Source organism: Suillus plorans, assembly GCF_016647745.1.
Source record: "Suillus plorans strain S12 chromosome Unknown HD556scaffold_19, whole genome shotgun sequence".
In the NCBI taxonomy this organism is placed as follows: Eukaryota; Fungi; Basidiomycota; class Agaricomycetes; order Boletales; family Suillaceae; genus Suillus; species Suillus plorans.
Window position 1 is genome coordinate 562,663 of NW_024537403.1, and position 27,270 is coordinate 589,932.

The following is a 27,270-nucleotide window of genomic DNA, read 5'->3' on the forward strand; positions in this document are numbered from 1 at the left end:
AATCTATAGTCCCATTGTTCTTTCTTGCTGGATGACATAGCTCCGGTTCATGGCGCGAGGTTCAACTTGTTTTGTATTGCACATTTGTAATGTAAGTATGTTCGTGAATGCTGTGAGAGACTAGAGTACGTGTTATCATAAATATCAACGTGATGTCAATTATCACACAAGAAAAAACAACCAAAGAAAAGAAAACAACAACACACGAGATGTAAAATGTACAGATATAACCATGCATGAGGCCTGTGCGGTGCGGTGCGATGATGATGAAGTCCAAAATGAAGTGCGATGAATGAACTACGATGATGGCGAGTTCGTAGAAGCGTCCAGCAGCGCACGTACTTCCCTGATGCATTCATTTATGCGCAGATGCACCTCCTTCGCATTGTCGAGCAGCGGCTTAATATTTTCCGGTGTCATCGACAATTTAAATTCGGAGAGCAACGAGGAGTCACCGTCTGGTGGCTGTGGAGGCGCAGAGCGTACAGACCCCGATATTGCAAGCTTGTAGTTCCGAGACGGCGGTCGTGAAGGGCTCGTTCGTGGCCGAGAGACGCGGTGCTGAGCGTTCGATCTCGAGCGTACATGACGATCATCAACCACCTCCTCCACGTTCGATAGTCTGGTGGATCGCATTGGTCTTATGGAACGAGGGGATAGTTCACACTTCAACGACGTTTGAGAGGAACACGCCTCCCGCTTGGGTGATATTGGGCGCATCTCATGAGAATGATTTAGATAAGGTGAGCGTCCCTTCTTTCCCTTGATAGTGGAAGACCCATCGATCCCCAGTGCTCTCGCCGCTCCGTCAAGATCCGCGACAAAGTCAATCTGATCCCAATCCTCTTCCTCCGTCGTAGCACTGCCTCGGCTTGCACAGCGCGAACCATGGACGCTATCTAGCGAAGACTCTGCACCAGACGACACATTCTTGTTCTTCTGCCCCAGGCGGAAGATAGACGCGAGTGAGGGTCGGCGTGGCGATGCTTTGTATTTCAAAGACTGTCCATTGTGCGGCGAATTTGGCGCATCCCCAGTAGAACGCGCCGATTCTGGTCCAGTACTCGTTTTGGAGCTTCGCTGGGGGTGTGATCGAGGTAGATGCGCGTGCGAATAATGATGCTGGCTCTGAGAGCCCATGGATGATTGGGTGCTTAGAGACGTGGTAGATGCAGGCAGTGGCGGCGGCGGTTGGCTCGAATAGCTCCGCTTCAGCGACCGCAGCATATCTCTTAGCCCACTCATGCCCATTCGGCTATGACGCCTTTTCTTTCCATCCTGCGAAGTTTGCACTGATTCTTCAGAGGGAAGGGTAACAGTGCTGCTCATCGCATCTCCCCACCGCCATTGTCGATTGACATCCGTTTCCTCTGGGACCAATGCATCGTCAGGAAGCGCACCATCTGTACTGTTGAGGATGTCGCGCAACAGGACAAGCTGTCGCTGGGTGAGATCGTGACGTCCTGATGATGATCGCCATGACAGATTGGACTGTGACGTTGCAGCCGACTCGACGAATCCTGAGGGCAACTTCGCTTCCTCGCCTGACAGAGTCACTGCTCGCTCCCGGCTCTTTCGGAGGTCGATATCAGCCTGCGCAGCTAGTGCAGATACAGTGGAAGACGGAGGAGAAGCAGGGGAAGGCGTGCCTCCGCCGAGCTCAATCAGTAGCTCGGCACATTCCCAGGGTATCTTGTACTTGGCCGTGATGACGTTCAATGCTGCTGCTAAATGTTTGTTCTCTGAAAAGCTAGACTTGGGTTCGGTGTTAGAGCGTAGTCGGGAACGGGGGCGGGCAAGATGAATCATGGGGGGTGAAGCCGCTCGGGATAGAGGAGGGCTCGTTAGGGTGGTGTGCACCTCGGAGATTAGGTGATGGTGAATTGCTCGCAGTTCTTTAAGTTCTAAGGAAATATTCAGTCAAGACATGTGTAGAAGCTGAAATGGTACATACTATCAACGCTTGCTGCAAATTCCCTCACCATTCCAAGGTCGCGTTTAAGGCTGATTTGAGCTTGACTAATTCTCGCTGGAATCTTGAGGTCGCCAAGTGAGTTCCGGCGGGGGACAGAGGCACTAGATGATGATGAAAGGGGAACTTGAGTAGCCCGTCCTAATGATGCGGATTGAGGGGATGATGCTTTGCCGGGAGAGCCGCGGCTTGCAGAGACAGGACTGGCCTTAGGGGATAGTGATACAGGAGCGCTGCTCGATGGCACAAATAACGATTCGACACCCTGGCTAATATTATTCGGCGCAGAATGTGACGTGGTCACCCCGTTCAGCGTCCTGGGCGGGGATGGTGGCTGTAGTTCTATTGGAGGAAGTAATTGATCTGGATGCTCGGACTCGTCGGGGAGTGGAGATATTGGGCTCATAGGAACTGGTGGGAGGGGTGTAACCTCAGCAGTACTCTTCTGCCGTTTGTGCTTTGTGCCACTGATCAGGCTGATTTTCCGCATGCTACCCATGAAGCCCCGACTACCCTCCCGAGATTGTAGATCTTCCACGCTCTCATGAGGATGACTAAACGTCTGGGATGCCACACGACCCACTGATGAGCCATATGAGGTGTGCCGTGTCCCTGTAGAGGTCGAAAGGACCTTCCCCTGTGGGACTTGCATGGAAGTGGGTCTTCTGGCCGCAGAGAGAAGTGATGGCTTTCCGGGTGTCCCCACGACCTCACTGCTGCTACTTGGGTCAAACATCTTGCTGGACTTGCGCTTTGAAAGCTTGCTGGGCGTTGATAGCATGGTCGAACGTATGCTATTCATGCTCTTCTCGTGCTTAAGTTCAGCGGCGGGCGGAGGCGGCGGGGACCCAGACCCAAGGGCGCCGCCAGAGCGAAAAAACCAGCTCGGTCGCGAGCTCGAGCTAAGGACAGATGTGAGCGAGCTAGGTGGGCGTGGCGTGTGCTCTTGGTCTTCGTGCCCTAGATCATGCATCATTACCTCTGCTGGCCCCGTACTAGCTCGCTTCTTGCGCACACCCCACTTGACTGATCCGATGCGTGAAAGGAGAGGTGTCTTCTGTGGGCCAGTTGAGCCTGTGTCGGATTGAGGGAGGGGCGAAGTAGATGGTCGCTCGGGAGTGGATGGTGGAAGTGGTGGAGGTGAGTCACGCTGCTCTTCGATTAGTTCGAACACGTTGTTCTCTATGTGCGGAGGACGCGACTTTTTCCGTAGTCTGCGTCGCTCACGGTGTATTGGTGGACTGGGTGGCAACATAGCAAGTGAGCCACCTGAGGCGCTTGGCCTCAGTGCCAGATGTGACGTGGACGTATACCCTACTGAGTTACGTCCGCTTGTAGTTGGTATTGAGAACACAGACACCGTCGGAGAACGTGGAAATGGTTCTACAGGTGAGAGGAGTGACAGGGGGAGTGCAGGCACAGGCGGCGGCGGCGGCGGGGACTGTCTCAACTTGAGCTGCGGTCGGCTGCAAGCCGTAACAGTTCTGTCCTCTTCCTTATCGGTGAACCCGAGCTCAGCCTCGTCATCCGACGAGTCCGGATATGCCTCCTGACGCGTCCGTTTTGTCATTGGGGTCGTGTCGGTCTTGTCTGTTTCAAAATCGTCATCCCAATTCTCAGGGTCAGACGCGGATTTGAGGCGAGGAGGAGTATGATATGAATGGCGTGCTTTTAAAGAGTAGGCGTGGAGGTGCCGTTTAGCAGGGAATTCAGTCCTATCCTCGAAGTCGTCATCCCAGTTCTCTGCTTGGGTTGTAGAGCGCTTTGTGGGGGTTGATGGCCCTGGCTCCGCCCATTCTTCAAGTGCAGGTGCAGGATGGCTCTTTCTATGCCCTAGTACCATGGATGACGAGTGCTTGATGTTCTGCTGGGTTCTTTCGGTGTCCCAATCCTCAGCAAAGGCAGAACTCGCGACAGAGAATCTGGGCTCTGCAGCCACCTGATGTTTGCCGAGGTTCGGTTCGTTACTCTGCTGGAATTCGAAATCATCATCCCAGTTCTCTGAGGACTCTAGATGCATCGAGTGCAAATGCAAGAAGAATAAGAGATATGAACATGAACATGCACGATTATGTAGCCACTTAGCGGCTTTAAACCCACCTATTGCCTGATTCTGGTTCATACAGGATTCGTCGCGTGGTGACGAGCGGCCACTGCGCTCGAAGTAGTTTAGACCTGTTCGTCGCCGTTGCTGTTGTTGTTGAAGAGAGTAATTCTTATTTGTTGGACTTACTAAGTACTTGCTGCAAGTACCAAGCTTTGTCGGAAAAACACCCATTTGCGGCAACTTGCACTCATTTACCTAACCCCATTGGAACCACGACGGCCCTGTTGGACTTGTGAACACACCACGACAGTTCTCTTTCTTCAACGACTGATTGCTGGAGAGCAGAAGACGCCAGTGGCCTCTAAATTTCACATATAGTAGACTGGAGACTGATTAATATGCAGTGGACATGAGCTTCCATCGTGATTTGAGGCTACCGTTGCATTCACATTCACGCTTCTCCAGCGCTGCTAGAATGAATATTCTCATGGGCACTGTATTCATAAAAGAACCGCTATGGGCGGTCAAGAGTGCACAGTTATGTAGTATGTGGAACATGTTGCTTACTTTTCTAGATCAGAACTCGATCGGTCACTTCACACTCTACACTAGAAGCTCATCATGATCCGGGATTCCTGGCGTGCTTGTGGCTGGCAGCCTCCATGCAGTGGGCAGTTGCGGTGCTGTTATTGACGGTAAGAGCTGACAGGCTGCGGTCGCAAGCTAGTCTATCACGCCACCGAGTGGAGAGCTTGAGGGCATTTGAACATATTCGGATGAGCGCCTGGTGCATGCAAGTGCCCTCGTGGACTTCCGTAGCCGCATGGGTCCAGTAATCTTTGAAGTTCCTTCCTTCGACATAATGGACGCTTGGGACAAGCGCGCGTTCGTTATATAACTTGCTATGCGGCCGTTTGGGTGCTATGCTTAAACTCATCTCTTCAAAACTCGGACCTAGCCTTCTGTTCAAAGTTTCTCCATGAACAAAGATACTTCTCCCTCAAACCCTCGTCTACCACAGGGGAGGGGGAGGAGAGCAGCCAAGCAAGATGTATGGAACATTGTCGCTCTTGCGTTGATGCTATAATGACATCGTTGCAGCCGTCCTTTCTCCCACCTTCGCAAACTGGATCTCCAAGACGACGCTCCGGTTTTTGTCGCAAATTCTAGGACAAGGTAATCAACCAGTGCCGTTGCACCCAAAACAATGGGCGCTCTCTGAGCCCTTCACCTGTGGATGTCTTGCCTAGCGGACGTGATACCGTTCCTGTACAGATGCTTCAGGTAGGTGTAATTCTAACTTTTGACACGACTTCTAAAGTCTATCATCCAGCCCGAGCCATTCAATCCAGAAGTTGTGAATGAAAGAATCAGGGATGCCACTAGAGGTGTCACAGGCATCCACCCTGTATCGGGAATCGCAAAAAATGCCGCCGCAGTAACCGGCAACGTTCAAACGGTTCTCAATGAGATCGACATGTGGTCCTCAATTCTTACGCCACTGAAGGCCTTTAACTCTGTTGCTCGCGGCATTGGAGATGTACATTCATTTATTTCAGTTGAGAATGTAGCTGACCTTCAGGTAGATTCATCCCTATTTGCAGGGAGCAATGACTATTTTGATTGGCGCGTCTCAGGTGCGCTTATCTCCATTTCTTCAGCTTGGCAGGTTATGACGAATGTCTTGGTGGCAGATCATTATCGATCAAGCAGACCGTGATACTGCTGTTTACCATCTGCTCGAGAAGATCTCGGAAGTTTATGCCCTAATGACCGAAGAAGAGGAGCTGAAGAATATTTCATCCATGCTGCCGATATATCTAAAAATCGCATGACAGACGCAGGAATGCGCTGATTTCATTGTCCGTTACTCTGAGACCAAGATTTTCTGTGAGTAGGTTCTACCATGTTGCCACCCAGGACTCACTATCTTTGAACAGGGAAAAGAATTTGCAAGAACGTCCTCAATGAAACAAATGCCTCGATTCAGAGCTACAATCAGGTACTCGACGATCTCATGCAGCAATTCCGGGATAAAGTGGCTCGTGACACCGCCATCTTCCTCCACCGTGCAGGTAAGCATGCGCCTCAAACCCATCTGCATCTTCTGACGTTCGCCAACCTGTGACCTAGCCGAGGATCTGGACTTGAGCAACCTGGAGTATGCGACCGGTGCTGGACTGAATACATCTAAGCTTTGCCTCACAGGCACTCGGGAAGGCATTCTAACTGAGATCAAGTCTTGGATCAACAGCACTGGGGAGAATGTTTCCCCTGTTTTCTGGTTATCCGGCACGGCAGGGAGAGGCAAATCAGCCATCGCCCATACAATCGCCAACTGGTTTCATGAATCTGGGCGTTTAGGCGCTTGTTTCTGCTTCGACCGCACAGGAAATCACCGCCATGAAAAGATATTCACCACCATTGCGCGCGACTTAGCTGACGGCAATCTTACCCTGCGGCGAGAAATAGCACATGTAGTTCATGATGACAACGAGCTCAGGCACACCCGAGACATCGCAAGACAATGGCAGAAGTTGATCGTAGAGCCAATAGGCAAAGCCTCATCCACCATCACTCAACCCATTTTAATAGTCATCGATGCGCTGGACGAGAGTGGCGCAGCCAAATCCCGAGAACAAATTCTCCGTCTGCTTTCTTATACGCCAGATACTTCCTCAGCCAACCAAATTCCCGTCTTATTTCCGTATCCTCGTTACTTCCCGTCTACTCCGAAACATCCACGATACCCTGATGCTATTCTATTTTTAACGATCTCACCAGATGGAAAATGCATAGTGTTTGGTTCAAAGGATAAGATAATCCAGGTGTTGGATGCAGAGACCGGCGAGGCAGTAAGTGCCCCTCTCCAAGGGCACACTAACCGCGTCTGGTCAGTCGCGATCTCGGCTGACGGAAAACTCATTGCGTCTGGTTCATCAGACAAGACGGTGCGAGTATGGGATGCGGACACTGGCAATGCATTGGGTACACTCCAAGGTCATACCCAGGCCGTATACTCCGTCGCATTCTCGCCGGATGGAAAACGTATTGTGTCTGGTTCATATGACACAACCACCCGGGTGTGGGATCTAGATTTTGTAAACAAGCACCAACTTATATCCAGAAGACCTGCAATATGTTTCTCTTCTAACCCAACTCATGCCCTTTGTTCCACCTTTTCCTTTCTTCAAGATTCTCCCACCCCCTACGAGGAAGGGTGGGTTGAAAGTCCCGAGGGACATCTTCTCCTCCGCATCCCTGTCGATTTCTATCGGTCCGTGTACATCCCGGGTGATACGCTGGTTATTCCCAGTTACACATTGCAACTGGATTTGAGTCACTTCGCGCACGGCACCTTATGGTCCGAGTGTGGAGCCGCACACTAATATCCCTCGTAGATTGCACTTTATAGCCAAGCAATGAATCCGACGTTCTGTGCATACTAGTAGTGACAGTGTATTAACATCATGTATAAGTAATCATGATGCTGCATCACGTAAAATCGTCCAAGTAGTACTCATTTGATGAAAGCCAAGTTGTTGAGTTGGGTTGAGACTACAGTTTTGACCCTTAACTTTATGCTTACTCGCAACCATGTCATTCACACGAGTTGGCAGCTATTGAGGACATCAATTCTATTGCACCCTCAGGTTCATTTCACTACAACAGCCCATCGCACTATGGGCAAGAACAACAAGAAAAAGTCCAACATCATTCCTGCTGAAGCCTTCCTCCGCCTTCCTCCGCTTGCAGATGCCTCCCTTGCTGACCAGCCCATCATCGACACGCACACCCACCTCGTGTCGACGTTCTCGACTTACAGGAACAAGTACAGGAATGGGACGCTTTACACTATCCATGACTTCGTGCGTGAGATGTATCACAATCGCAACGTGAGGGCAATCGTGGACGTGTGGTGCGAGGCACCTGTGTTAATGGCGTGGAGGGAGCTTGCGGACTCAGCACTGACTGCAGAAGATCGGGAACAGAAGTGGGGAGGTATCGATTACTGGTTTGTGATGGGTGAGTTATCCGATCGTGCGCTGTCCTCGATTCCTGCACTGAGAGATGATTCTGACAGGCGTTCACCCGTGCGTACTGGTTCGGATGTCTCGTACGGGAGTGAACTGATAATCCTCCCAGGCACGATGCAAAGTCATACAACGATGCAGTCGAGGCTTCCATGTATGTTTCTGCGTTCTTTATAATTTTGGGGATTTGATTCGAGAGTTTTAGTCTTGAAGCGATGGCCCACCCACGATGCGTAGGCTGGGGAGAGATGGGTCTTGATTACCACTACGACAACTCCCCACGGGCAATCCAGCAAGAAGTTTTCATCCGACAGCTGAATCATGCTGTCAGGCTGGGCAAGCCGCTCACAATCCACACGCGCGAAGCGGAGGCAGACACGGAGAGGATTCTCATGGAACACGTCCCTGCCGATCACAAGGTACTGCCAGCGATCATTCTTGTTACTGATTCCCGAGGCTGATGGTCTAATGAAATCTTATTTCAAAGATACATATACATTGTTTTACAGACTCGCCAGAATTCGCACAGCGACTACTTCATCATTTCCGTAATTTGTACATCGGGATCACTGGTAGGCCGGTCATTATTGAGTCGATAAGCCTCTGAACTAATTACTACATATAAGGGGTTATTACCTATTCGACGAATCTCAATACGTCGAATATCGTCAATCAGATGGCCAAGAGCGATGGTGGACCGCGTATACTACTGGAAACAGATGCGCCCTTCATGGTCCCTTCCAACCTCTACAATTCTATACCGGAAATCAAGGGTAGCAGGTTGCCCTTGTGTCACACTGCAATGATCCCGTGGGTTGCAGAATATACCGCAGGAAAAGCTGGACATCCCTGGAGTGGTGCAGATATCATGAAGCGCGCCAATGAGAATGCTAAAATAGTATACGGCGTCTAGAACCAATTTAAATCTTGATTGGAGTTCATCAACTGTGGAGTACCACTGAACGTGAGGGTGATACAGCTTATAGGTTAGAGACGGAATAACAATATCAACGCGGAAAGCAAGATCAGTGAAGCTGTGGTATGTGTACTATTCACCTCCAATCCATCCCAGGTAATAGCAATAATTAATGATAATAGACAAGCCCACATGGCGGTTAAATCTGGTTGTCGATAGATGGTTGTGATTTGACTTCACTGTGGTCGAGTGCACGTTCAATAAACACTTCGCGGGACTCAGCGCTGACTGAGCCGAAAATGATATCCATCTCCTCTAGACTACGACCTTTGGTTTCAGGGAGGAACCTGTTGAGCATGGTATAAGTATTGATCAAGTAATTGGCACATGAATCGACTAACAGGGAGAAGACAGCCATTCCACCAATATTGATCGTAGCAAACATCATGAAGAGTTTGAATCCTAGATCAGTCTCAAGCGTTGGGGTAACCTTCGCCACAACGAAGTCTACAGGACCGAGTTAGCAGCATTACAACATTTTACATGACTTAGCACGCACTCCATAGCCATTGAGAACCAGAACCTACGGCTAATCCGTAATGGCGAGTCCGTGTGGGAAAGATATCGGCGACATAAACCCACGGAAGAGGACCCCACCCCATGGAGTAGAAGCAGACATAGATGTAGAGCATGGCAGCCATACCTTTTGAAGATGGTGACGGTGGTGGCGCAGACTGGCCTGCCAGAGGCGTGACAACAGGATGCGTTTTCAAGATAGCACCGATGATGAAGAACGTGATTCCCATTCCCATGGCGGATATGAACAACGAGGCTTTGCGACCGAGACTCTCGACAAAGAAGAACACGAAAAGTGCAGTCGCAACGACTTTCACAATACCGTAGATTCCAGACGCCAAGAGAGAATTGGTGGTCCCGGAGTACCCAATCTACAATCTGACGTGTGGGTGAGGGAAGAGGATACTGTATGGGAGACTCACTGAGCTGAAGATTTGAGGTGCGTAATAGCCAACAGAGTTTTGTCCGCTCCATTGCTGTAACAAGAAGATCACAAATGCAATGACAAATCGGACAAAATTGCCCTTCCCGAGGAAGGCTTCTTTCAATCCAAGGCCTTTACGAGCCTCCTGTTCTTCACGAATTGCAGCTTCGATTTCAGCAAATTCACGCCGTACTTCATCTGAATCATAGGGCTCCCTCCGCAAGTAAGCAAGATTGGCAATGGCTTCCGCCACGTAACCTTTGGATGCAAGCCAACGGGGAGACTCCTGCATTAAAATGATCTGCAATGGTCCATGCAAGTTCGAGGATGACTAACCTTGACAGTGAAAAGACCAAGGCACATCAAACCTGCAGGAACGAGCTGAAATCCAAAAGGAATCCTCCAGACATTGGGGCTGTTCGCCATGTGAAGGCCGACACCAACTGTGTATTTATTGTGAGCACCATTCAGGCCAAAATGAACAAAAGGGGACTAAACGGTTTATGAAATATGAAATCATGACACCGATGGCCACCATGATTTGGAAACACCCGGTAATGCGACCACGAACATTCTTCGGTGAGCATTCGGATACATAAGTGGGTGCGACAGCAGAGATACCGCCAATGCCGAAGCCGGAGATAACTCGACCGCCGTAAATGTATGCAATACCCCGGCTACCACCAGCAACCGTAGTAAGTATCTAGAACCGCGTGAGTAAGAGGCTTATCTGATAATGGATTTCAAAGAACCACTCACAGCACCAATAACGAAAATGATGGTAAAACCGATCAGTGTCAACCTCCGTCCCAACCAAGCTACGCGATGGTCGGAATGTATCAGTCTACCAGCGAGCGGTCATCAATGTACTAACCTGATATAGGTGCACTGCCTAGAGCGCCAAAGAATGCTCCTGCCTGCAACACAGAAACAACATTGGAAGAAACCTCAGTATCCTTGCTTTTGTTGATTGAGCCATCGGCGTTGACTAAACCGAAGCTAGTCTCGAAGTAAGGTTGGGAGACGACACCTCCAGCTATACCACTAGGTCACAGTCAGACAGGCGCTTGTGAGCGTTCAACGATGAAAAACATACGTGTCATATCCAAACAGAATGATGCCCCAGTAAGCCACGAATGCGAGCCCTGCAAAGTTGTGAGCAAAAAATGTGTACCAAAAAATGTTGCAACTGACAGTACACGCGAATATTCTTGAAAGTGTCACCACTGAACATGATGATGAACAGTACTATGCTGGCAAGGATTTGGCACGAAACAAGGAGAGATAAGAGTTGTACTTGCGTCGTGCGACCATATGGCAGACATTTACTTCCACGGATCCTGCAGCTGACTCGGATCGACTAAGTACCAAAGTGGATCGTTTAAACTCTGCTTGCCAGGTACCTGCGTGCGGCCCCCGGTCAGCCCCAGGTCCCCATGGACCGTTGAACAAAGTCTTCAAGTGCATGTGTGAGAACTACATGCGTCTCTGAGATGTCCGAGTCAAGTGCTTGATGTAATAAGACTGGTCGATCTCGGAGTGATTCACTATCGGTGCAGGTAAGGAACGATAGTAAATCTTACTGAGAGTGATGCTTTGTGCAACGAGAGACTATTCTAAAAGCTATGTATACTCCACGAAAATATATTAAATACTGTTGGTACGTTGGTACGCTTTTCCATGTAAATTACCGATGCATGGTTATTATATGATCTTAGATTTGGTGGCCACCTCACCATCAGTAAACAGGACGTCCCACCGCTCTATTCCGTACCCCTCATAGCGCTCGGGTCACTTGACATAGCACAATCCAGAGAAGAGAGCATCGAAGACATGTCAGAAGACGATGTCAGGAAGCTATCCCCGTTGAATGAGAAATTGTCAAAACCGAAGGGATTCGTAAATTCCAACCCAAGTGCCCCTCCCCTGTCCATGCTCACGGGGGGCATCTGGGGAAGGTTCTCAAATGGGGAATATATGAACTCGGAATACTGAGAATAAAGTTCGGTGTGCTACCAAAGCATTAATAAGCAGTCCTGAAATCCATGAAAGTACTCACCTGTTGCCCGAAGGGAGAGTCAAACTGTGACGTAGCATCAGAAGCCTGCGTCTCGAACAAAGGGTCGTCCTCTCGGTCTGGAAGAGGCCATGCATACGGCACTGGAGCACCAAACCACGTATCTCCACCAGGCTGCGAGTTCGGAAGGTCACACGCTGGAATAAGAGGTGAAGCGATTGGCTCCGAGGTGACGGAGTGGTACATGGTAGTGCGGCTCGGGCGACGGGCTAGATCGTCATGAGTAACCAAGAACGGAGTCCAAGAGTCGAGATCTGCGGACGGGTTCACTGGTTCCGCGCCAACAGGGGGGCACGAGGACGAGCGTCGTGGACGCGAGGGAGCGGGATAGGGAGTGTAACGAGCGGCAGCCTGCGCAGTTTGCTTCGAGCTATCACTCATCTCAAGTGCGCGCTGTACCAAGACGGATGATAATTCTGCCCTGCGTGATTCTAGCTCCCTCTCTTCTTTAGCGATGCGGTCACTCTTGACCTTCCTTTGCTTTGAAGTTTGCTGCGCAGGCATGTATTTATACCCAGGGTACATCGCAGCGTGGCGTTCTTTCTCTTTCAAGGCAAGGTCAATCCACGGTTTCTGTTGCTCTTTCTTCATGCCTCTCCATATTTTACCTGCGATACGTGATAGGTTTCGGTGGTCACTTTCTACATGACCAGGAATTTTCTTTTGCTGGACAAAGTCACAACGGAAGAGAATGAACGCATTGCGCGGACGAGGGATGTGTCCGGCAGGCTGCCGTTTGGCATGTGACGTCCGATTCGTCTTTGGAATGAGGTCTGCGACTCCTGGTATAGGCAGTTGAATGACGTCGGGAAGCGTGTTGGGTGACGGAGTGGAGTCCGAGGCACTTTGTGGTGATTCTGACAAAGAAAAGGGTGCTGGGGTTCCGAGATATACGGGCGTGAAGCCAGGCGACGGGGAATGCTGGAATGCATGTTGGGTGGGTGCTGGTTGATTATAGCGTCGCGGACGCGAAATAAACACTCTACAAGTATCCTCCAGGGAGTGTCTGTAGCTCATTGCAAGATGAAAGTAAGAAAGGAAGATGTCGAGCCACAGTATAACATTTCGGCGTTTTGAAGCGGCTGGAAAGAAAGGGAAAACGCACCCGAAGAACTGGCATGAGGATCTATGAGGGCATGTTACAGGGGCAGCGCTCCCACTCACTGACGATTGTCCAGGATACCTGACATTGTGGTTAGTGACGCCTTTGTGGATTCCAATATATCAGTTCGGTCACCCTGAATTATTGGGCATTCTCGGTCCCAACGTTAGCTCATTAATTCAAGTTAGTCAACGTCCCCCCCTAGTATTGCTCTCCGCGATCTCAAGTACTTTTCTTACTCCGCCCATTATGGACCTAAAAGAAGGCAAGCTAGTCCCTAAAGTGCTCGGAAGGAACCGGCACCGTACCTCCTTGCCTCGGTTCCCAGTAGTAGAGGGAGAACTAGCAGCAATGTCCTGAGGTTATCCATTGAATTTCGTTGACAGTACCATTCTGAACAACATCATGCATGTATGTAACACGGACGGGCCGTCCCGGGAAGTCGGTCATCGGGCTAGATCCGATAAAAAGATTGTACTTGACTTCCGAGTCATCTGTTGAAACATTATTCAAGACATGTCACCCCTCGCACACCCTTCGATCCAAGGTAGGTGCCATATAACAATGAATTGATCATTGACTGATTGAACTTGCTAGATGGTTGGTTCCGCGAAATCTCCTCTCAGTGGCCTGGTCAGGCCATGACCCTCAAGGTCAATAAGATCTTGCACATCGAAAAATCTCTTTATCAGGACGTTCTTGTCTTCGAATCCGAGACCTACGGCAATGTACTGGTCCTCGATGGTGTCATCCAATGCACCGAACGAGACGAGTTCTCGTATGTCACTCATACGCCAGCCCTTGCTCGAATCACTTGACCTTTTCGTAGGTATCAGGAGATGATAGCCCATCTACCTCTCGCCAGCCATCCAAACCCGAAAAAGGTCCTTGTTATTGGAGGTGGAGATGGGGGCGTCGTTCGAGAGGTTCTCAAGCATGATACAGTTGAGGAGGTGGTTCTCTGCGACATCGATGAGGTGTGTACATGAATAGGTAACATATAACTGCTTCTTTGACAAAAGTACAGGCCGTGATTAGAGTCTCAAAGAGGTACCTCCCACACATGTCTGCGCTGCTCGACTCTCCTCGCGTCAAGGTCTTCATTGGCGACGGCTTCAAGTTCCTTGCCGAGAACGAGGCAACCTACGACGTTATCATCACCGATTCCTCTGATCCGGTTGGTCCAGCAGAGGCTCTTTTCCAAAAGCCCTACTTCAAGCTTCTTCATGATGCACTGACTCCTGGGGGGCATATATCGACACAGGCAGAATCTCAGTGGCTCCACATCCCCTTGATCGATAACCTCCTTAAGTCGACACGCGAGATCTTCGTAGTTTCGCAATATGCCTTCACCACGATCCCGACATACCCATCTGGCCAGATCGGATTCTTGGTGTGCTCGAAGGAACAAGGTCGGGTCCTCAGTGTACCCACCCGCAAAGTAACCAACACTCGTTACTATAATGAGGACGTGCACCGAGCAGCATTCGTACTTCCACAATTTGTTAAATCGTTCTTGGAGGAAGGAAAGGACATCCTACCCGTATTCGGACGTGCTGCTGCGGCTGCTAAAGTCGCGGCAGAAGGCAAGAAAATCCGCAAAGTACTTCTCCTTGGCTCTGGTTTTGTTGCACGCCCGTGTGCCGAGTACGTTGTACGTGACCCGTCGAATGAGCTGACAATCGGTAGGTCACAAAAATCTATACCTTTTGGCGATCCTCATTCCTTCTACAGCATGCCGCACGCTCCAGAGTGCACAAGCCCTTGCAGAGGGTCTTCCAAATGCACAGGGCATTTCTCTGGACGTCAATAATACCAATGATCTCGAGGCTCAGGTTGCTGCACATGATCTCGTCATCTCCCTGATCCCCTACACGTACCACGCGGCTGTCATAAAGGCCGCGATAAAGGCTAAAGTTCACGTCGTCACAACCAGTTATGTATCTCCTGCAATGCGTGAACTTGACGAAGAAGCCAAGAGAGCGGGCATCATTGTATTGAATGAAATTGGTCTTGATCCTGGCATTGACCATTTGTACGCGATCAAAACAATCGATGAGGTGCATGCTAAGGGTGGCAAGGTGAGCTATTGTCACTTTTTATCTCTACAAAAGCCTCACATATTTCCATAGATCAAGCAGTTCCTATCATACTGTGGTGGTCTCCCAGCACCAGAGTGCTCGGGTAACCCACTCGGTTACAAGTTCTCATGGTCATCCCGCGGAGTGCTTCTCGCCCTGCTCAACTCAGCAGCCTACCTTTCCAACGGTAAACAGCTCGATATTTCCGGCAACGAGTTGATGGGATATGCCAAACCCTACTTTATCTCGCCCGCATTTGCGTTCGTGGCTTATCCGAACCGTAACTCCGTACCCTTCAGGGAGTGGTATAACATCCCAGAGGCAGAGACTGTGGTCCGCGGCACGCTCAGATACCAAGGATTCCCCGAGTTCATCAAGGCACTTGTTGAGTTGGGCTGGCTGGATGCATCCGAAAAGGAGTGGTTGAAGGAAGGCTTGACCTGGGCACAGGTCATGCAACAAGCGATCGGTGCCAATGGTGCTGCAGAAAGGTAAGCAGCTGGTTGTTTGAATCTGTGCAGAATACACAATTGACTTCAAAATCTAGCACCCTCGTTGCGCACGTGAAGTCGGTCTGCAAGTTCCCTAATGATGCCGAAGCTACCCGCATCATTTCCGGGCTCCGCTGGATTGGACTTTTCTCATCGGAGACTGTGAAGCCCCGTGCAGGAAACCTCCTCGATACCCTCTGCGCGCAACTCGAGACGCTGATGAAGTACGAGCAGGGCGAACGGGATCTCGTCATGCTTCAGCACAAGTTCGTGGTCGAGTGGGCTGACGGCAGCGAGGTACGTATTTGCTACAGGTTACTTATATCAGTCAAATTTGCTGACCACCTTCTAGCAAACGCTTACCTCGACGCTCGAGCAATACGGAAGTCCATCTGGACATTCCGCAATGGCACTCACTGTCGGTGTTCCTTGCGGTATTGCAACGCAACTTGTTTTGGATGGCGTTTTTAAAACTCCCGGAGTTCACGTTCCATACACCAAGGAGATTTGTGACCCCATCCGTGAACTCTTGGAGAGCGAAGGGTTGGGTCTGATAGAGAGGGTACTGTGAGGCTACTACGCATACCACAGATATCCTGCATGTTGTATAAATAAAAAAGATGTACTAGAGATAGACGCACGTAGTACATGTCTCTTCACCACGTTTCATGATCACGATCATTCTATGGTTTGAGTTCAAGTTGAGTTTGACTTTTGTTATTGTCTTTTCCCGATGCTGCGCGCCACTGTAATCGCCGTTGCATCTCACCATCATCTATTGCAATGATGCGGCAACCACGAAGGTCACCCCATGATTCGTACGAAACTGAGACGACAGATCACCAAGCAGAAACAGAAACCATACTGCTCAAGCACCTCCCACTTAGCCCAGACTCGCCTTCCCCGTTGCAGAGAGATTCGCATTTACAGTTCTTGATTCGAAATCTAATACAAGGCTTTCCATCCCGCTACATCAGTCAAGACGCAAGCCAACCATGGCTGCTCTACTGGACGCTCCAAAGCTTCAGCGTCATGGGTGTAGCGCTAGATCCGAACAATAAACAAAAGTGCGTGGTGCAGGTGGTGCTATCCGATGGGATGGCTCAAGACGTGCTTCTTTTGTAGGGCCATCGACACTATTATGGCATGGCAGCATCCAGATGGCGGTTTTGGAGGTGGGCCGGGGCAGGCTGCGCATTTACTGCCGACGTATGCAGCGGTTTGTGCGCTGGCGATCGTTGGAAGGCCTGGTCCGGGAGGAGGATGGGATCAGATCGACCGGTGAGTCCTAAATTATTACCCATATGGAGATGTCGTTGACGCCCCACCAGAGAGAAGATGTATAAGTTTTTCATGTCCATCAAGCAATCAGATGGGGCGTTCCTTGTGGCACACCATGCAGAAGTGGATGTTCGGTTTGTGAAGTTCTGATCGGGTTTCTATCGATGTATGCTGATGCAGATATCGTACAGTGGTACATATTGCCTCCTCGTGACGGTACATTTACTGAACATGCTGACGCCGGAGCTTTTGGAGGGCATCCCTGGCTTCATTATGTCATGTCAGACCTACGAAGGAGGGTTCTCATCTGCGTCGCAGCCATATTTCTCTGCTGAGCCAGAAGGCCCTCCGATCCTACTTGATTCTCCGCGTCCGCCTCTCGGTGAGGCTCACGGCGGGTACACTTTCTGCTCTCTAGCATCATGGGTCATGCTTCAACCGTACCTTGCTCTGCAAAAGCCTTCGCTCCAGCGGCCATCTCTAAATTTCAAGGCGCTGCTACGATGGCTGGTGCAGATGCAAGGCTCGGAGATCGAGCTTGGTGGTTTCAAGGGCCGTACTAATAAGCTCGTGGATGGGTGTTATTCCTGGTGGGTTGGGGGCTGCTTTGCATTGTTGTCTTCGCTAGGCATCGTTGGTGCGCATGGCCGGGATGATAACCATGAATCTTCTACTGCCCATGAAGGGGACGAATCTTGGGATGATATTGATGGTTTGTCATCGGTTGTCATTGCATGACGAGAGATGCTGATGAATGAGCTCATACGCAGATTCTTTATGGGATCGTGCTGCGCTACAGCGCTACATCCTATGCGCCGGCCAACACCCAGCAGGAGGCCTGCGCGATAAACCTCCAAAGTAACTGGGTTATGGAATTATCTATATAATATTTTGTTGATGATATTTACAGGGCCGCGGATTCATACCATACATTATATTGTCTAGCGGGACTATCCGCGGCTCAGCATAATGTTTTCCTGTCATCTACTCGACAGGATGCCATTGTTCACGGTTGGAGGACCCCGGCTGGTAGGTCGCAAGCTTTGATCGGAAAGCTAATGGCTCATCCGAATCAGGGTCCAAGCACGAGCAACTTCGTCAAGCGTGCTTCTCACACTCTCTATCATGGACAGAGGAGGAGGGCACATCTCGTGTGCTTGGAGCGCAAAATAACCGGATGGTGATTTTCTGTGCCAATTTCGAGTGCCGAGTGACTTATGGAGGTTTTATGCAGAATGCGACACATCCGGTATTCAATCTAACGATGACACACACGGAGGGTATGATGGCGCATTTCTACAAACAAACGATTCCTTCACGGCCCAAGAAAACTTGAATGGCAGGTCAACACAGGATCGTGTGGCGCAGGGTATCATGTGGTGTAAGATATCATCAAGGAACGAGTCATATACGATCTGTATAAAGTTAAAACAACGAATGACAAAACTGCAAAGCTCTGCCGATGCTCCACCAACAATATACTTGGAAGTAGGAGGACACGCGCCACGGATCATTCTCGAAATACATGCATCATTACTGATGTTTTTCCGTCCATGCTGGGGCACATTCCCGCAGCACATTCACATTGGGACCACAAGGCGTGAGGTGATAGGTTGTGGCATATAAAGAAGGAACATGGATAGCGACTCAGTCATCAACGAGTCATTCCTTGAAGTTCGATCGGACTGTGTAACGAGTGATGTACAGGTGGAGGGGATAAGGTACCCCGATAACGCGTCATACAAGGCTCCCAGCTGTGAGTTGAATTTGCAAAACTTTTGATTAAACTCTAAATCTATCTTAAGCTGTCACTGTGAATATTGTAACGCCAGAATTATCCGCTGACTAATATACAACTCAGGTAAGTCGCTGGTGGCTGCCGTTGTCCAAACCTCTTTCAAGACAGTCGTCTTTTCAATAATTAATCCCTTATCTTTTGCAAATATTTTTCAAAGTCCGTAATAGATGACCGCAGATTTGTAATTGTGATGATTGCTCGGCTTCACTCCCGCACTTGTACATGTCCTCACGAATCTGCCTACGGATACTAGGCACCACCCCGATGGAACAGCAAACAGCCTCTTTCATCATCAATGTTCACATAACAACTGTATTTGGTCTCGGACCTTCATCACCTTCAAAGCTTCAAATATGGACATTATCTCCCTCAACCGGCGCACAAATGTCCACTTGGGAGATTGAGCGCACGTGTTATCCATTCTTAGCGATTCGCACAGATGAGAACTTGTGGGTGCTATCCCTACTTAGGTCATTCCGCTGGCAGTTAACGTTGATCCACCCCAGGCTATGCAGGCTTCCGTTGTGTCCCAGGAACCAGCCACACAACTCTGTGATTCAAGTACCGGCTCATCTCCCGGAATTTCCATTCTTCCATGATGAGGCGTGTGTAACAGTAAGTAATGACACCGCATACTGACATCAAGCACATGTAGTAGTACCCACAGTATAGGTAAATAAAGCCTACCGCATCAAACCGCGAACTCTGATTCCCCATTCCTCGCTCCCACCACAATGGCATTTACTATCGAAGCCAGCGTGGATCCTCAAGTTTATGTCTCAGAGAAGGAAGAGCGGAATGCGTATGTTCCTGAGAACTACCATATCCCTGATGGCACTACCCCCAATCTCGAGACATACATGTACTATGCCAAGATTCAACGTGATAAGGAGGCCCTATCTGCAAAGAATGATACTGAAAGTGGCCTTTGGGGTGGCCTGTTCTCGAGAAAATTCAAACGTTCTCAGGAATCTGACAAGCGTTCAGTTGCATCAGCCAACTCGGATGGGAAGAACGTAGCTCCTCCCTCAGACGAGGGGGGCGCCGCTCAAGTCACCGCAGGCGAGTACCGTGCTGCTTCTGGGGCTCTTAGAACGGCCACATGGGGAAGCGTGTTCTATCTAATTACAACTGGTGAGCTAATCGTCAATTTTAATGGGTTCTATCTATGACATCCTTCGCAAGACATTTTGGGTCCTTACTCTACCCCGTGGGCATTCCAACAAGTTGGATATGGTCCTGGTGTAGCTTGTTTCTTCGTCTTCGGCATTTTGGCTGCATACGGTGGCTTGATCCTATGGAGGCTCTTCTTGAAACTGGACTCGGAAAGGTATCCCGTCAAGTCTTTCGGAGAATTAGGGCAACGCATCTATGGCCGTTGGTTCGGGAATCGTACGTAAACACTCTCAATGATTGATGTAGAAAATCGATTGATCACGTGCATCTACAGTCTGTAACATCTTGCAAAGTTTGCAGCTCGTGTTCAATGTTGGGATCATTATTCTTCAAAATGGCCAAGGTCTTTCGCAAATGGCACATTTTAGGGTAACCTTGTCATGTTTTGGCGCATATTGTCATCTAACTTGCCCTTCTATAGCTATGCTTCAGCGTCTGCAACGTCGTCTGGACCCTGGCTGGAATGTTTCTTGGTCAAATTCGGACTCTTCAGAAGTTTGGCTCGATCGCCAATCTCGCTATCTGGCTGAATATCACTGTCTTGATTATGACGATGGCCTTTGCGGCTAACTCACCACCTAACTATACTGCATCCACCCTCCCCGCTGGCCCTGTGATCACTCAGGCTATCAACGTACAGGCTTTCGAGAACCAGCTCAATGGTATCATGCAGATTGTGTTCTCATACGGTGGAGCGTAAGTCGTCATGACTCATAAAAACATTCATGTGCAGATGAACAAATTCTTTTAGCATGATTTTTGTGGAGTTTATGGCTGAAATGCGGCGCCCAATGGATTTCTGGAAGGCTATGGCGTATTCCCAGATCTTTATCTTCATTGTATACATGTTCTTCGGTCTCTTCGTTTATTCATACCAAGGCCAATTTGTTGTTAACGTCCGTCGTTTCTCTCTTAACTTGAAATCCTACTGACGATGCTCTTGCAGCCGGCTAATCAGGGAATTTCGACTTATGGTCTACAGACTGCGGGGAACGCCATTTCTTTGACCGCTGGTATCATTGCCGCCGCATTATATGGCAATATTGGTGTCAAAATCATCTACAACAACATCTTCGTGGCGATGTTTGATTTCCCAAAGTTGACTGTGACTCGGGGTAAATACTACTTCGCCATCTTTGTCATAGTGTATTGGGCCATTGCCTTCGTTATTGCATCCGCCATCCCGCAATTCAGCGCCCTCTCGTCGCTGGTTGCTGCCGTTTGCATCTTCCGTGAGTATTCATTTTTTTTCTGGTAGCTCTCATAACGACTTAAATCACCCTTCAGAGTTTACATATACCTTCCCGCCATTTATGATCATGGGTTACTTCTTGCAAGTAGATGCCGCAAAAGACGACGGGGAATTTGACATCAACAACCCCTACGCCCACCGTATTGACTCATGGACAGATATCTCGCGTTGGCAACGTGCAGGTACGTACTATCTTCTGCAGAGTTCCCTTGCGCCGAATCTAACCCTTGCGCCAGCCTTCTATAACACTTGGCACTTCTTCTTTGCCGTGTGGAACTTCCTTCTCACACTCGCATGCCTGGCTTGCGCTATTCTGAGCGCGTACTCGGCCGTCAACACGATCGTGACCGCGTTTCAAAGTTCGAGTTCTGCGGCGTTTAGCTGCCACTCGCCACTGGATGTCAGCGGTTAAGGCACCAAATGGTAATACATCTTTGAACGTGCGTTTTTGTTTAATTGAACGCCGTGGGATGTTATGATAAACTCAACATATTGAACTTTGGTATGATATAGTACGCCGACTCGCTTACGCTTAACCTTATGTTACCTAATGTACCACTGGGAAGAATACAACACCTTTTATCTCGCAGCGCGCAACAGGTGCACAAGGTTCCGTATCACCTTAGTGGGTGCTCGACGATAACGTTCAGGATTCGCCAAACGTACGCCTCTGGTCTACGGCACGTGAAGATGTATAACAAATTAAGTGCAGAACAGAAACACTCCCACTATACAGTTTACAAGGACACGCCTTCGGTCTTTTCTTCGACGACAATTGTATTTACAGTAGCAAGTGAGGAAACACGATATTCGCGCAGTCCTGCTCTTCTTTCGTCTCTGCAAACAAACACAGCGTATCCCTTGGCGTCCTCACCCTGGACAACGCCGTATACAATTGGCCGCGAGCAAACGGATCGGTCCGCAGGTCAAGTACTGTGCGTGCCAGCCAGTCCCTTTTCCACCGAGATGTTTCGTTGAACAGCGCAAAGCTCCAAGGTGAGTCAATATCGCGAGATAATGCGTGTTCTCTGGTCCGTCCAATGCAGCGTGTTCTGCTTCTTTTAAGCTGTCCGAACTAAAATAAGACTCTGCGGATTCTCGTCAGTCGTATCATTCACGATGGATGTAAATTAGCGATGCTCACGAAATTCGCCCGGCAATTTCTCCAAAATTCTGTCGTTGAAATCATCGATATAGATATTGAGAGGGGAGAAGAACGTGCGCTGCAGACATCACCGAATGTGAACACATTGACACGAATGTCTCCAAGTTCTGGAGTAGCAATGGATCCGTCGTATCCCCAAAAGTTCTTTCTGTCAATCTGATACCGACTTGCATTTTGAAGACCAACAACCCCGCGGACGTTGCCATAGTAGTGAATGAAAGAAGAGCAAATGTGAAACAGCACTATCAACACGTAGCGACACAGCATGACGTGGTGGACACAATTGCGCCCGAGCCGGCGGTATCTCGTCTACAAATATTGTAGATGTAATCGGACATCGACGCAAAACAAGATATGATCGGAATACGCAACCCAACATCTACAGCCCACAAGCCTCGAGACGACTCCGGAAAATCTTCTGGAACTGTGGGACATGCTCCAAGTCCATCAGCGTGTGATGTTCCCCAGGCACATCAGTATATGATGCCTCGCCACGGCTAAAGCCGGACCATGGCTTGAGCTGGTTGTTAAGCCAGTCAATCTTGGTTCCGGAAAAGGGAATGGCATAGAAAACTTCGAGTGCAGCTGAGGGGTTGGCATATGAGCAAGCGCTTCTAAAGTGACAAAGTGAACAGACATACAGACTGAGCCTGATGGGCTGTAATCTACTCCGCAATCAATGATAGACCCGGAGAGGTCCGCCCATTTATGCAGCTTCTCGAGCGTCAGCTGGAGCTTGACAATTCGTTCAGGAGGTGACATATTCAACACAGACTGGAGCTGCTCCTGCCTCGTGAGCGGTCTCAGTGGAGGAGCCAAATTTTCAGCATCATGTTTCGACACGAGACCAAGGAAGGACGACAAGTGAAGCATGCCTAAGGTCCAATCAATCTCTCTCATGCGATAATCGATATGAGGGGGGATGTTGACGAGACCCACGAACTTGACTTCATCACCCATTGCCTCAAGACGCTTTGCAACTTCAAATGCAACAACGCCGCCGTAACTGTAGCCTGCGATGGCATATGGCCCCGTCACCTGAGTCTTCTTGATTGCTGTGGTATAACAGGAAACCATCTCATTCATGGAGGTCCAGTAAGGGTGGCCGGGATCGAAGCCACGAGCACGGAAAGCATAGAAGGGACGCTCATTAAGGAAGTATTTGGCGAGATTGACGTAAATAAGCACCTCGCCGATACCGGGGTGAACGAAGAAAATGGGCGTCTTGCTTCCACTGAGTTGGAGGGGAACGATGGGATCGTACTCCTCAGTCTGGGTGCCCTTGGAAAGTAAGGAATCGATGTAGTTCGCCAGGCTCGAGAGAACAGGGTGCTTGAGGATTTTGATGGCAGAGATCTCAGGCAGGTTGAAATATTCCTCTCCTTCGCGCTTGAGCCTGGAGATTATGTGTCAGTAACGGTCGTTTGAAGGCGGAAACAGGTATATTCACCGGATAGTATCAATGGAAGTACCACCGATCTCGAAGAAGTTGTCGCTCGCTGACACTTCGTCAACTGCCAGGTTAAATATGCCAGCGTATATCTTGGCAAGCGCCTTCTCCGTCTCCGTGGACGGCACGACGAACGTAGCGCCACGTGCCTCGCTCAGAAGCTCCTCCGAGCGAGAGATGTGCTTCGCGAGCTGGCCTTGCTTGAACAGACTGATCAAGTACGCACGAGACAGTTTACCGAGAGTGGTCTTCTCCATTTGGTTCACAGGGATGGGAACGACGAACTGAGGCGGCAGCGTAATCATTTTCACGCAGATATCCCGAAGGGCCCGGTGAGTAGCACAAAGCTTTGCGGAAGCGTCTGCTCCATCGAGATCAAAGGTTGGCGAGTAGAAAATGATGAACCCTTCAGTCTCCTGACTAGGAGCACGGTACGGAGCTACACTTAGGAACGAGTGAGTCACTCCTTCTACGGTCTGGAGGTGGGTCTCGAGCTCAGGGATGCCGTGCGAGACACCATGGACGATGACGGTGTCCTTGATACGACCGCTGAGGCGCATGATCCCATTCTCGATGATGCCGACGTCGCCGGTGCGGTACCAGCCCCCATCGACGAAGCTGGAGGACGTAGCCTCTGCGTTGTTGTAGTAGCGTACAAATACCATCGGTCCGCGAACCTGGAGCTCGCCGCTCTTTCCGTCAGGGCGCAGGGTCGAGCCATCTGCGGGGTCAACGATGCGCATCTCGCAACCATCGATGGGTCTCCCGAGATCAAGGAACTCACGAGCAGTCTCGGTTGCGAGCACATCCGTGAGATGGTAAATGCATCCGGCACTGCAGCATCCTCATCAATTTGTCTAGATACCCGTATGGTTTAATTAGTCTTACCATGTTTCTGTCATTCCAAACCCAGGAGAGAGCATGAACGATACAGTGGAGGGGTTCTTGCTAAGCTGCTTCATGGTAGCAACAAACGCTTGTGCGGTCTTTAGAACAACAGCTTCACCTCCACTGATGACCCGCTTGATGGAGGATAAGTCGAAGCATCCGAAGAGCTCGGTGCGCTTTTCCAGATCACGAGTGAGCTTGGAGAGCAGGAAATTCGGGGCAAAAGTGATTTCGATTGACTATAAACAGAATGATAAGAGACACATCAAGCTATGGTCGAATTTTGGCGTGCCTTTTCGTCGATCAGACGGAGTAGCCGAAGGGGGTCAGCAAGGATAGCAGATGCGTGCACATGGAGTTGCGAGGCGCCATGTAGTAGAGGCGTGATGTGCATTTCCAATGTTCCTCCGACGTGATCAAATCCGACCCCTGAAAGTCATGATCAATTTAAGAATAAAGTTAAGCAACGTGTGTCTTACAGTTCAAATATCGAGATTTGGATGTCAGGCCGAGGCTTCGGCCCTTCGCACGGCATGCAGCAATAATTGTGCGGTGCGTGTGCACGACCGCCTTCGAGAATCCAGTCGACCCTGAGGTCAAGAACAGGATCGCCTCGTCGTCTGCCTTAGCGTCATATGCAACCCAGTCAGCTGAGACGTTGAATGTCTCCGCCGACGCCTTTAATTCGGAGAGTAGGTGGACCTCCAGACTAGAAATCGTGCTGATATGCTCGGCCCCAAGCTCGTCGGTCAACCAAATAGCAGACCCAAACAAATTCTTGATGTGGGCGACATGGCCCTCCTTGTGGGCCTGGTGCGCGCTAAGTGCAGGCTGGAAGAAGGGCACATAGCCGGCCAACAAACACGCCCATACAACTGCCATATTGTCTTCGTGCTCCGTCAGGTACACGACGACGACTGAACGTGTGGGTTTGCCCCACTCTAGCATGGCACGTGCAAGATTGCGAACATAATGGTTGAACACTCTGAAGGTCTTCGTCTGAATGGAGGAGTCATGTGCTGAGGAAGTTATGAAACCAAGCTCGTGAGACGGATAACGGTCAACAGCTTGAGTGATGACGTCGTGGAGAGTATTAGGTTGTGGAGAGGTAACAAAGGACTTGAAGGTGGTGGGGGAGGCTGCGACGGGTGCCATTGCAAGGTAAATTCTAAAGCAGTAATACTCTAGGACGTTGAGCACTCACTAGCTTTCTTATATATGCACGGGTGCTAACATATGCCTTGCTTGTACGCAAATGCTCAATTGTGTATCGGAAGGGTCTGGAATTCGCGCGATACTCAGGAAAGCCCATGTGCATAGTACAGTGTCGGGTGTAAAGACGATCCTCAAGTTATGTAATGATCGTTTTCGAATTGTTGGTGCCAGCTCGGGTGTGAGTATCTGGAAACGCCGCATCATCTATTTGCCCAGTGTCGTCGTTTCGCGGAAACGTGCATCAAGTCGTCGCAGGAAGTGGTAGATACAACTTCCATGCTTCTTTGTGAAGCAAAAACCACTGTTCGAACAACGGATGTTTATCTACACTCCGCACGGCGCTTGTTCGTTGACGATGCTTCGGTGTGGCCTTGGCGCGAAACTCGCTATTACTTAGGAACTGTAACTGCGATTCAACCACCAGATCAAATAACCACTGTGTTGGCGACAAAAATAGCGTACGTATGGCACGTTGCAAGTATTCGTTTGGCAGGGCAAATCTGGGGGATCTACAAGCGTACTACGAATTCAATGGTCGGAAAGGCTGAACGTGTGCTAGACATTTGCGGCATTTACCTGTAAGTCACATTCATAGTGGCTATGTATTTCCAAGAGCTGACGAGGCACTTCTATATGTAGTACCTGTAGCGTAGTCAGCCAATAAAAGATCGTTTATCGTTTAATCATCTGAATCAAGTATCCCGGATTAGGCCTACCACCAACCACACCGTACTTACCGTGGTACTAACTCTCTGAGAGCGGGCACTGGTACCTGGCCACCGTAAACCATGCAGCCTTATTCCTATCAGTGTTGTGGGCAGAAATTATGTCAGCTGGTTTGGCAGAACTAGTTCTGCCCGCAGCATGGCAGAATTTTATAGGCAGAATCCGGCAGAATCATTATCAAACTACTCCAGCCTGGGGTTCACCGTGACAGCGAAAGATGCCCCACCCTCTTATGAACTGTTGCTCACGCCGCTGACGTTGAATGCCTTTTTTTGGATGTGGGCAACACTCAGTCTGCAACCTCTTGGCATCGGACACGCTTGGACCAATCACTGGCAAAAATTCGAGCAAATCTTCGTTGCCAATAGTAGGTCGTTGCCAAGGGAAAGCCAATTCGTAGACACCCGAATGTGCACATGCACGCCTTGCATCGAAATCTGTTGGCGAGATAATGGTAGTTGATAACACCTCACACGACGGACACAATTCTGCTGGTTGTGCCAGCACGATTCCTCATCAAAAATTCTGCCACCAGCCAGCACTACTATCCCGACAACGGAAGTCTGAAAGTGCAAACAAGGTTATATCTATGCTAGAAG

The 27,270-nt window shown here is 49.7% G+C and overlaps 9 protein-coding genes across 9 annotated transcripts; 5 read left to right on the forward strand and 4 right to left on the reverse strand.

Annotated features, from left to right (window-relative positions):
• Positions 1–24: 24 nt before the first annotated feature.
• Positions 25–4,222, reverse strand: HD556DRAFT_1361342 (uncharacterized protein). Its single transcript, XM_041302639.1, has 3 exons — positions 4,073–4,222; positions 1,955–3,982; positions 25–1,904 (listed from the first exon to the last, which is right to left on the reverse strand). Exons 1-3 carry the CDS (start codon positions 4,092–4,094, stop codon positions 298–300), a joined length of 3,657 nt encoding a protein of 1,218 aa, XP_041161936.1. The 5' UTR covers positions 4,095–4,222; the 3' UTR covers positions 25–297.
• Positions 4,223–5,841: 1,619 nt separating this feature from the next.
• On the forward strand, positions 5,842–7,533 carry HD556DRAFT_301512 (uncharacterized protein). Its single transcript, XM_041310199.1, has 3 exons — positions 5,842–5,909; positions 5,960–6,094; positions 6,153–7,533. Exons 2-3 carry the CDS (start codon positions 6,037–6,039, stop codon positions 7,406–7,408), a joined length of 1,314 nt encoding a protein of 437 aa, XP_041161937.1. The 5' UTR covers positions 5,842–5,909; positions 5,960–6,036; the 3' UTR covers positions 7,409–7,533.
• A 40-nt stretch (positions 7,534–7,573) lies between these two features.
• HD556DRAFT_1361353 (uncharacterized protein) lies at positions 7,574–8,976 on the forward strand. The gene is made up of 6 exons (XM_041302640.1): positions 7,574–8,045; positions 8,104–8,113; positions 8,166–8,207; positions 8,259–8,472; positions 8,541–8,625; positions 8,680–8,976. The coding sequence occupies exons 1-6, from the start codon at positions 7,601–7,603 to the stop codon at positions 8,964–8,966; spliced, it is 1,083 nt and encodes a 360-aa protein (XP_041161938.1). The 5' UTR covers positions 7,574–7,600; the 3' UTR covers positions 8,967–8,976.
• Positions 8,977–11,400, reverse strand: HD556DRAFT_1361358 (general substrate transporter). Its single transcript, XM_041302641.1, has 10 exons — positions 11,164–11,400; positions 11,066–11,114; positions 10,844–11,013; positions 10,729–10,787; positions 10,468–10,672; positions 10,306–10,412; positions 9,968–10,255; positions 9,529–9,916; positions 9,371–9,476; positions 8,977–9,316 (listed from the first exon to the last, which is right to left on the reverse strand). The coding sequence occupies exons 1-10, from the start codon at positions 11,201–11,203 to the stop codon at positions 9,169–9,171; spliced, it is 1,560 nt and encodes a 519-aa protein (XP_041161939.1). The 5' UTR covers positions 11,204–11,400; the 3' UTR covers positions 8,977–9,168.
• A 332-nt stretch (positions 11,401–11,732) lies between these two features.
• HD556DRAFT_1441723 (uncharacterized protein) lies at positions 11,733–13,063 on the reverse strand (the record flags this gene model as incomplete). The annotated part of the gene is made up of 2 exons (XM_041306339.1): positions 11,733–11,981; positions 12,029–13,063. The coding sequence occupies 2 exons, from the start codon at positions 13,061–13,063 to the stop codon at positions 11,733–11,735; spliced, it is 1,284 nt and encodes a 427-aa protein (XP_041161940.1).
• Positions 13,064–13,664: 601 nt separating this feature from the next.
• On the forward strand, positions 13,665–16,291 carry HD556DRAFT_1234613 (Saccharopine dehydrogenase-domain-containing protein; the record flags this gene model as incomplete). Its single annotated transcript, XM_041297676.1, has 8 exons — positions 13,665–13,695; positions 13,746–13,926; positions 13,978–14,125; positions 14,176–14,833; positions 14,883–15,229; positions 15,281–15,720; positions 15,777–16,017; positions 16,073–16,291. The coding sequence occupies 8 exons, from the start codon at positions 13,665–13,667 to the stop codon at positions 16,289–16,291; spliced, it is 2,265 nt and encodes a 754-aa protein (XP_041161941.1).
• Positions 16,292–16,397: 106 nt separating this feature from the next.
• Positions 16,398–18,487, forward strand: HD556DRAFT_301661 (terpenoid cyclases/protein prenyltransferase alpha-alpha toroid). The gene is made up of 7 exons (XM_041310200.1): positions 16,398–16,787; positions 16,846–17,001; positions 17,052–17,135; positions 17,193–17,713; positions 17,772–17,859; positions 17,912–18,030; positions 18,078–18,487. The coding sequence occupies exons 1-7, from the start codon at positions 16,504–16,506 to the stop codon at positions 18,335–18,337; spliced, it is 1,512 nt and encodes a 503-aa protein (XP_041161942.1). The 5' UTR covers positions 16,398–16,503; the 3' UTR covers positions 18,338–18,487.
• A 1,046-nt stretch (positions 18,488–19,533) lies between these two features.
• Positions 19,534–21,639, forward strand: HD556DRAFT_1431455 (transmembrane amino acid transporter protein-domain-containing protein; the record flags this gene model as incomplete). Its single annotated transcript, XM_041305018.1, has 8 exons — positions 19,534–19,933; positions 19,985–20,191; positions 20,250–20,344; positions 20,397–20,671; positions 20,727–20,871; positions 20,922–21,207; positions 21,263–21,409; positions 21,464–21,639. 8 exons carry the CDS (start codon positions 19,534–19,536, stop codon positions 21,637–21,639), a joined length of 1,731 nt encoding a protein of 576 aa, XP_041161943.1.
• Positions 21,640–22,771: 1,132 nt separating this feature from the next.
• Positions 22,772–25,885, reverse strand: HD556DRAFT_1441726 (atromentin synthetase; the record flags this gene model as incomplete). The annotated part of the gene is made up of 6 exons (XM_041306340.1): positions 22,772–22,977; positions 23,034–23,788; positions 23,843–24,676; positions 24,731–24,969; positions 25,083–25,159; positions 25,210–25,885. The coding sequence occupies 6 exons, from the start codon at positions 25,883–25,885 to the stop codon at positions 22,772–22,774; spliced, it is 2,787 nt and encodes a 928-aa protein (XP_041161944.1).
• Between the last annotated feature and the right edge of the window lie 1,385 nt (positions 25,886–27,270).